The sequence below is a fragment of the Silurus meridionalis genome, chromosome 6, assembly GCF_014805685.1.
Source record: "Silurus meridionalis isolate SWU-2019-XX chromosome 6, ASM1480568v1, whole genome shotgun sequence".
In the NCBI taxonomy this organism is placed as follows: domain Eukaryota; kingdom Metazoa; phylum Chordata; class Actinopteri; order Siluriformes; family Siluridae; genus Silurus; species Silurus meridionalis.
In genome coordinates, this window is record NC_060889.1 from 7458096 (window position 1) to 7467174 (window position 9079).

At 40.0% G+C, this 9079-nt stretch overlaps 1 protein-coding gene across 2 annotated transcripts; it reads left to right on the forward strand.

The window, feature by feature from the left end:
* The first annotated feature begins 804 nt into the window (after positions 1 to 804).
* cenpl (centromere protein L) lies at positions 805 to 8881 on the forward strand. Of its 2 annotated transcripts, none has more exons than XM_046850822.1 (5): positions 805 to 924; positions 2898 to 3060; positions 3578 to 3829; positions 5106 to 5651; positions 8251 to 8881. In XM_046850822.1, the coding sequence occupies exons 1-5, from the start codon at positions 851 to 853 to the stop codon at positions 8323 to 8325; spliced, it is 1110 nt and encodes a 369-aa protein (XP_046706778.1). In that variant the 5' UTR covers positions 805 to 850; the 3' UTR covers positions 8326 to 8881. The 2 variants fall into 2 exon arrangements, with proteins under 2 accessions (XP_046706778.1, XP_046706779.1); XM_046850823.1 differs by lacking the exon at positions 8251 to 8881 and adding an exon at positions 5862 to 6511.
* The last annotated feature ends 198 nt before the right edge of the window (positions 8882 to 9079 follow it).

Here is a 9079-nt window from a genome sequence, read left to right on the forward strand (position 1 = left end):
TGACTCAGAAGAACGAGTCGTCTGAAAAAGTGATTCATTTTCTTTTTCTCCAGGACGCAGTTCATCTCATGAGTCCTGGTTCATTCTTTTATCACTTAATACAAATTAATTCGGACAAAAGAATTGGATTTTTCGAATCTTGACATTATTATTATAATAATTATGAGAGCTACGTTAAAAAAGAACTAATGACACAGACCAGAAGATATAATACTCATTATGTTTATCATAATTTGTCTTTAATGTCATATTTTATTATTGGAACTATAGTCAAAGTTCGTGTATGTAGACGTGTTGGGTATCTGCTTATTAAAAATTGTACATTTTATTTTATTTCTGGAAAAAAAAAAAAGAACAAAATCAGAATCCTCAATGAGATGTAATGCATTCACAACTCAGACCACAACTGCCTCTGTTACACATTTCATAAATATTTAATCTGTTAAATAAAAAAATACCTTATGCTAATGTCATATATGTAAATATTCATTAAATAGACAAATAAAACTTGAAACTTGAAATGAACCTGATTATTTTCATGAACAAGGTTCAAAGAACCGAGTCACTAAAATGATTCGAGCTTTCCGTTACTACTTAGTACTCTAGCATACACCGACCTTTACGAGTCCTGTGGATCAGACTCAACGAATCGTTCTCTCATCTAATCGATCTGTTATAATTGAGTTTTGGACAAAGCGGAGCAGTATTACTATCTTACTACCATATATTATTAATTATATTCCGAATATTTTTATCAGGTAATCCTAGGATTATTTAATTTCCCATTATGAAATGAGTTTGATCCGGAACCTTTAGGAGACGTGAGCGATTAGTTGGCCTGGCGCGTTGCATGATAGGAAAGCGGGATGTTCAAATCTGGTTCCGCTGTAACTGGCGCCTGGTAAACATGGAGGAGCGAGTCAGGTAGCATGGTTTATTTTGTGTTATTTCGGTGAATTTAGGGTTTAGAATTAATATTTAATGTTTCGCTGGACTGAGGAGGTGTTTGGAATGAAATGTGAGGAGATTCCTCGTGGTGTTGTTGATGCTCAGGGCGGAGACTTGCTTTGTTTTCGCTTTCTCGTTGCATCGTTCTGTATATAAAGGGGTGTAGACTTCTGAGAATTCATAATATTTTATTAATATTTTCAATATATATAAAGGAGTAAATCAGTAAGGAGAATACGGATCGTTAAGTTTTACCCACTATATACAGTGGTGTGAAAAAGTATTGATTTCTTATTGTTTTGCATGTGTCACACTTTAATGTTTCCGATCATCAAACTAATGTAAATATTAGTAACACAAGTGAACACAACATGCAGTTTTTAAAGGAAGGTTTTTATTATTGAAGGGAAAATAAATCCAAAACTACATGGTCCTGTGCGAAAGTGTTGGTTTATCACACCTGAGTTTAATTTCTCTACCCAGACCTGTTCACAATCAAGAAATCTCTTAAATAGGACCTGCCTGACGAAGTAAAGTAGACCAAAAGATCCTCAAAAGCTAGACATCATGCCGAGATCATGCCGAGAAATTTAGAAACAAATGAGAAGTAAAGTAATTGAGATCTATCAGTCTGGAAAAGGTTATAAAGCCATTTCTAAAGCTTTGGGACTCCAGTGAACCACAGTGTGAGACGTTATTTACAAATAGCAAAAACATGGAACAGTGGAGAACCTTCCCAGGAGAGGCCGGCCGACCAAAATTACCCCAAGAGCACAGCGACGACTCATCCAAGAGGTCACAAAAGACCCCACAACAACATCCAAAGATCTGCAGGCCTCACTTGCTTCAGTTAAGGTCAGTGTTCATGACTCCACCATAAGAAAGAGACTGGGCAAAAATGGTCTGCAGAGTTCCAAGATGCAAACCGCTGCTGAGCAAAAAGAACATAAAGACTCGTCTCAGTTTTGCCAGAAAACATCTTGATGATCCACAAGACTTTTTGGAAAATACGCTGTGGACTGACGAGACAAAAGTTTACATTTTGGAAGATGTGTGTCTCATACCATCTGGTGTAAAAGTAACATCGCATTTCAGAAAAAGAACATCATACCAACAGTAAAATATGGTGGTGGTAGTGTGAAGGTCTGGGGCTGTTTTGCTGCTTCAGGACCTGGAAGACTTGCTGTGATCAATTGAACCATGAATTCTGCTGTTTTCCAAAAAATCCTGAAGGAGAATCTCCGGCCATCTGTTCGTGACCTCAAGCTGAAGCGAACTTGGGTTCTGCAGCAGGACAATGATCCAAAACACACCAGCAAGTCCACCTCTGAATGGCTGAAGAAAAAAAAAAGACAACTTTGGAGTGGCCGAATTAAAGTCCTGACCTGAATCCTATTGAGATGCTGTGGCATGTCCTTAAAAAGGCTCAAAAACCCTGCAATGTGGCTGAATTACAACAATTCTGCATAGATGAAAGACCAAAATTCCTCTACAGCGCTGTAACAGACTCATTGCAAGTTATCACAAACGCTTGATTGCAGTTGTTGCTGCTGAGGGTGGCCCAAGCAGTTATTAGTTTTAGGGGCAAACACTTTTTCACACAGGGCCATGTAGTTTTGGATTTTGTTTTCCCTCAATAATAAAAACCTTCTTTTAAAAACTGCATGTTGTGTTCACTTGTGTTATCTTTTACTAATATTTTAATTAGTTTGATGAGCTGAAACATTAAAGTGTGACATGCAAAACAATAAGAAATCACTTTTTCACACCACTGTATATGATAATTAATCGGGTGATTTAATAAAGAGGTTCAGTGACGGGGCTTGAACGCAAATCTTTTTGTCTGCCATTGTAGCAGACTGTTAACATTTACTACAGTCCAAATCCATCCTCATAGTCCTTAATCACTGTGATCATATAATGACTTGTTATTTCTCCGGTTCCTGCAGTGCCGTGAACACTCCGGCTAACGTGCCCATGACACGGAGGAAGAGCTATGGACGCAGCTGTATGGAGAACCCGTCTCTGTTCTGGCAAACGCCGGGCCATTTAACAACACTCGGCCACAGGGTCCCCACCAGCAGAGGAGCTGCAAGATCCTGCAATGTTATAGTGAGCGTTTGAAAAATAACAATCTTCATATAAGTATATAAGTTTATCGCTTATGAGCGAGCCAGTGGAGACTGTGGCAAATAAAAGCTCCCTGACATTGTCTGAGGGAGAAACCTTGAAAGGAACCAGACTCATCTGGGTGCCACCGAGTATCCATTCATTACAATTGGTTGCAAATGCAGGACTTTTCATTGATTCTTAAGTCATTGAATATCGATATTAATCACATCCTCGTCGCTCTTGTGTTGAGCTGCTCTTCATAGATCAGTGTACCAGGCAACACAATGCTTATAACTCTTATAAACATTATAGTCACTGCTGCTCATCTGATGAGGAAGTTAGATATCTTTTGCACACGTTTCCTGTTCCTTTATTTAAGGCTTTTTTCCTAATGGTAATATTTACACTCTGCCCTGTTATATGATTTTTTAATCATTGATGTAAAGAATCCTGACCATAAAGTCTATTAAACAGAAAGAATTATTTATAACGTGTATTTCTGCCCGGTTTCCTGCAGAGTAAAGTGGACCCAGAGCAAATAGCGCTTCTGATGAAGCACGAGTGGAAGCTGGCGTACGTCACGCCGCTGTACAGGTTCCAACACGCACGGCTGAAATCGTACTCCAAACACCTCACAGCTTTCATCGTAGCCGAGAGGCAGCAGGGGGTCGCCATCGAGGTCGGAACGGAGGCAGGGATTAAGGTCACAGTCTCCACCCTCCAAGGCATCGCAGAAAACGAGGACGACGCGGAAACCGTTTTTATTCAGGTAGATTGACGAGGGGATGTTGATGTCGATCACCATAACAGAGTTTTTGCATTTGATTGGTCCAATTTTTCAAATCGCAGGTTCATATTAATGTGCTAGTGTAATACGAAACAGATTCAACCAGGCTGCTCATTGTTTTGCATGAGACGACATTTTTGGAAGGAGTCTCCACTGTTAGAGGTGACGATATTTTCAGAATTTTACACCATTTAGCAGACACCCTCCTCCAGAAAGACGTACAAAAGTGCTTTGAGTCTCCATCAATGAATTAAACACTGGTGAGGAGCTGGAGAGGGAACACAAGCAATTATAAAAAATGGCATTGTTATAATTATCATCAATTAATACAAAAAAGATGGTTTGGACATGTGCAGAGGAGGGACATGAATTATATTGGTAGAAGAATGCTGAGGATGGAGCCACCAGGTAGGAGGAAAAGAGGAAGGCCAAGGAGGAGGTTCATGGATGTGGTGAGGGAAGACATGCAGGTAGTTGTTGTGAAAGAGGCAGATGTAGAGGACAGGGTGGTATGGAGACGGATGATCCGCTGTGGCGACCCGTAATGGGAGCAGCCGAAAGAAGAAGAAGAAGAAGAATACAAAAAAAATCTTAAATTGCTATTGTGCGAGTAGAAAAGAACATCGTGTGTCGTTTTGTGAAAATGACTTTACCACCCCTGATGTCACATTAATCTCCTGTAACTTTAATTTTACATTCTTTGCCTGCTCTACGGCTGATAGTTTGTGGACGGTTGATCTTTACACCCACATGTGGTTTGTTGAACCTTCCTTTCCAGATGAAGTCTGCCTTTACTGTAATAATCACGTCCTCCTGGGGTGCAGTCAGTATTTTTTAATACTGTATTTTAGTTGTTAATTTTGAGGTCACTTCCTGTCCACTCCAAGCATACAGCATACATGTACCGTACCGTGCACTTCGCTTTGTCATCTTCGAACATGTTCAGGCCTCTTGTAGGCTTTCAGGTTTGCAGAAGAACCACATTTGAACCCGTGTCCAGAGTCTCAATTAAATAAATCTACACTGGGTCACTCGATTACAACTTAAGAGAAATCTGCCTACAACTTTTTTTTCCAAAGCAAACTTGAAAAGTACTAGTTTAAGTGTTGCATTGTGAACATATACACCATATTGGTGTGCAGGTCAATTGTCCACAAACTTTTGGTCATACAGTGTGTGTGTGTACAGGTTAGGGAAAATTCTGATTAGCCAGAATGTAAGAGTATTTAAATCCTCCTGATCTCGAATTATTTTCCAGATACACTCTAAACCCATGTTCGGCGCAGACGCTTTGAAACCGGTGTGGCGCGGCTGGTTGACCTGCGTGAACGGAGATCACGAGTACATAAAGTCGCTGCCCCCGGATTTTGTCAGCCTTCCCCTGTTCTGCAGCAGCGGCTCCGAGCCCCTCACGGCTCTGGTCAAGTCCTGGTTCGAACGCACCTTTGACTGTAACTTCGGCCCTCTGTTTCTGAACTCCACCACTCTGAACTGGCTGGCTGCCCTGTGGACCGGCTGCCACCCCGACAGCAATATCAGGTTCCTGAAGCTGAGCTGGACCATGCCCACGCAGCCCTCGCTGGACATCATGTACACCGTGAACCCGCAGGACGCCTGGGAGCTGTGGAACAGCATTCACAGCGAGGACGGTGCAGACGATAGGATCCACATCGACGAGGTGCAGCAGTTTATGAATGGACTCGAGACTCACCTTTTCAGACATTTTAAGATCTACCTGTCGGCTGGGACGCTCATGAAGGTCTCCACTTCCCTCGGTTCAGCTCATCACGACGGCAAGATCAAGGTAGGCACCATGGATTTCTCTCTTTTACCACAGTGCTAATGAATTCTACAATCCAGCTCATGTGCAGATATGTCTATCTTTGTGTAATAAAGAGATTAAATAGTTCTGCTTTACGAAATAATAATGCTACATTATTTTCAAACACGTCCTCATAATGAACAGATCAGACTGACCCTCTGAACCCCTCCTTCTCTAATGATAAAAATGCAGCTTGTCATATTACAAAGAAGCCACAAAGCCCACTGTCCCGGACCCCGACACTGAAGACTCCATCCATGAACGTTAAATAACTGTCTCTTTGCACGAAGCTTCAGCACATCAATTATTCTAATGTTTGTTTGTTTTTTTTTAATAATGAGACTTGCTTCAAATGAACTCACAGTAGTGAAAGCTACTTTTATACTGGGTGGCACAGGGACATTTTGCTGCTGGAAGTTGACCCATTGCGATCGTGTTTAAAACTCCTTTTAAACTTTTGAGATCCTGATCCGTGTTGGCATGAGTGCGTTTCATGACTGCTGCAGATTTGTCTGCAGAACATCCATATTGGAAAACTACACGCTCTATTAGCGACTCGGCCGTAGGGCTGTGACAAGAACCTGCCGATACGATACGCATCACGATACAGGGGTTGCGATACGATGTGTTGTGATACTGTAAGCAAGCCGATATATTGGGATGTTTTTTAGCTGTCATTAAGAAAACACCGCCATATGCAAACCGTGGCAAAAAAAAAAAAAATGTATTAGTGGTGTGCCCTTATGCTAGTACATCCTGTCACTGTTTAAGTTCAGAGATAAGAAGACAACTGGCATGAATTTATTAATTTTTTTTAATATAGCTGGAGAATCAAAACTATATCACCGAACAAAATATGCCAATACGCCCCAGTACTCGGCAGACCAATGAAATATGCTGAATATTTATATGGCCAGTTGGAAGTTGCATGTAAAATTTAATTGTGGTCGTGAATAGATGACATCGAGGCGATCAAATGCCACCAATTGCCTACATCATTGTCACCACCACCACCACCTGCCTGAACTGTAGACAAAAGGAAACATATGTAAATGTATTGCTAATAATGTGTAAACACTAATATTAATAAACTTATCAGGGAGAAAAAAAATCCACTTCATAATCCCCCAAAACACACACATGCCTGTAAAAAAAAAAATATAATAAAACAATAATAACAATCGTTAAACAGTTTAGGTCGCAGGTTCACGGTCCGGTGTGGTTAACCGCTCCATCAATCTCACTTCAATTCAGTACAGGCTGCTGATTAACCAATTAATTAAATTTAGGGTGACAAAAATATATACACTATATTGCCAAAAGTATTGGGTCACCTGGTCATGAGTATGGTATGTGATTATTTAATTTTTTTTTGAGCATTACATTCCACATTTAGTCCCAATTTGGATATTTGTGTTCATCGGCCACAAGGGTGTTATGAAAGTCGGGTACTGATGTGGGTGAGGAGGCCTGGGGTGCAGTCAGTGTTCACATTCATCCCAAAGGTGTTCAGTAGGGATTAGAGCTCTATAGCAGGCCACTCGGGATCTTTCTCTCCAAACCATATAAAGCATATCTTCAAGGAGCTCAGTTTGTGCACAGGGGCATTGTCATGCTGGAACAGGTTCGGGTTTCTAAATTCAGATTTTATTACAGCGCATCTGAAGACGTCCTGTACAACTGAGAGCCTCCAGCTTTGTGGTAACAGTTCGGAAAAGAACCACATATAGCAGGAAAGGCCCGGTGTCCCAATACTTTTGGCAATATAATGTGTCTCAACTGAGCCTTTTCATATTAAATAACTGTGTGAAATGGCTTTAAGAGGTGTTTAAACATTTACAACCCTGAATCCTATCTTACAGATTTGAACTCTTAAGTTGCATCCTGAATCACTACGATTCTCAAAAAGGACCTTATGTAGTAATCAAAACTAGAGGTTGTCAATTTTACTTGCCGATAACCGATTAATCGATCGATAGTTTTTCCAAATAGATACTGGATTAAAAGAAGAATGGCTATTTTAGGCATGACACTTTGGATTTATGTGAACTGGTAACATTTTAAAGTAAGACTCCATTTGTAACATTAACAGAAGTTAAGAAATGCGTTAGAAGCATCGTTTATTGTTTAAATTCAACATTTACTACTACATTTTAAAATAAATTCTCATATCTTTAGTGATTCGCCTCTAGAGGCCGCTGTCTCGTACTGTATAATGACGGTAGACCTCAGCCGCTCCGGCACAGACGCGACCCAGAAAAACTATCGGTATGGATTTTTGTTGATAGTTCTTGCAATCAATCTGCACCGCTTGATCGGAACAACTGAGGAATCACTTCACCTCTAATTAAAACATTTCTTGAATTTATATTTAGACCAGAAAAAAATGAGACCATTAAAAGATACGCACGGTCAGCAAACGTGCTCGGACTAGAGGTTAGGGCTATCAGATGGCAGGCGGGTGTTCCTCACACCCACACACAATCACGCAAAAAAAAATACCTCTTATTCCTTGTTAGAATTGTTTCTAATTGAATAGATACAATTTGGTGATTTTTTTTTGTGTGTGTGTGTGTTTTAGATTGGCAGCAGTGACTACATGGGCACTTTACTGACCCTGCTGACAGAGTGCGCCCTCCTCAGGACACCAGTTTAATTCTCAACTTTTTTTTTTTTTAATGTGTAAATAGCGCTTTGTTTTACCAAACAAGTGTAGCATGTGTCTTTCTATACAAACACCAATCTTAAATGTGTATTTATTTGCAGTCGTAAAGGTGCACCTTTACATGAGACTAATGACATTTTTTTAGCCAATGAGCAGCCACAGATGATCTTGTGTATTATTGTTTCTTTTTGTAGACCTTTATGAACTTATCCTATTGAATCCTACCTGAATGTACATTGTGTCTGTAAATAGCCCAAATATTTTTTTTTAAATGTAACATTCACTTATCAGCTTTCACACATTATACATCCCCACTTTGTATAAATACCAGTTAATGTATTCTGTCTGTGTATATGTTTGTCCTGATTACTTCTGGCTCCAGTGAAACATGGCTCCAGTACTCCCTTTGCTGGGAGAGAAGGCTTCATGATTTGTGGAAGACCGTATTTTATAAATGTCTTCTAAAGACTGCACACGTTCAGAAAGGAGTGTGTCTACTTTTCTTTGCTCATCTTGAAATAAATGGAATATATGTATATATCTATAAGCAAATGCAGTTGTTGTTTTTTTAACCAAGATCGATCAGGTCTTTAAGGCTAATGATGTGGCTGCAATATAGTGAGAGTTCCAAGAGTTAAAAGACTGCTGTGCACTTTGGGTGAAAGGGATGATCATGCTCTTAACAAGTAGCAGTTCCAATATGCAGATGAACACACAAAGTAACTGTTGACATTTATAACATCTG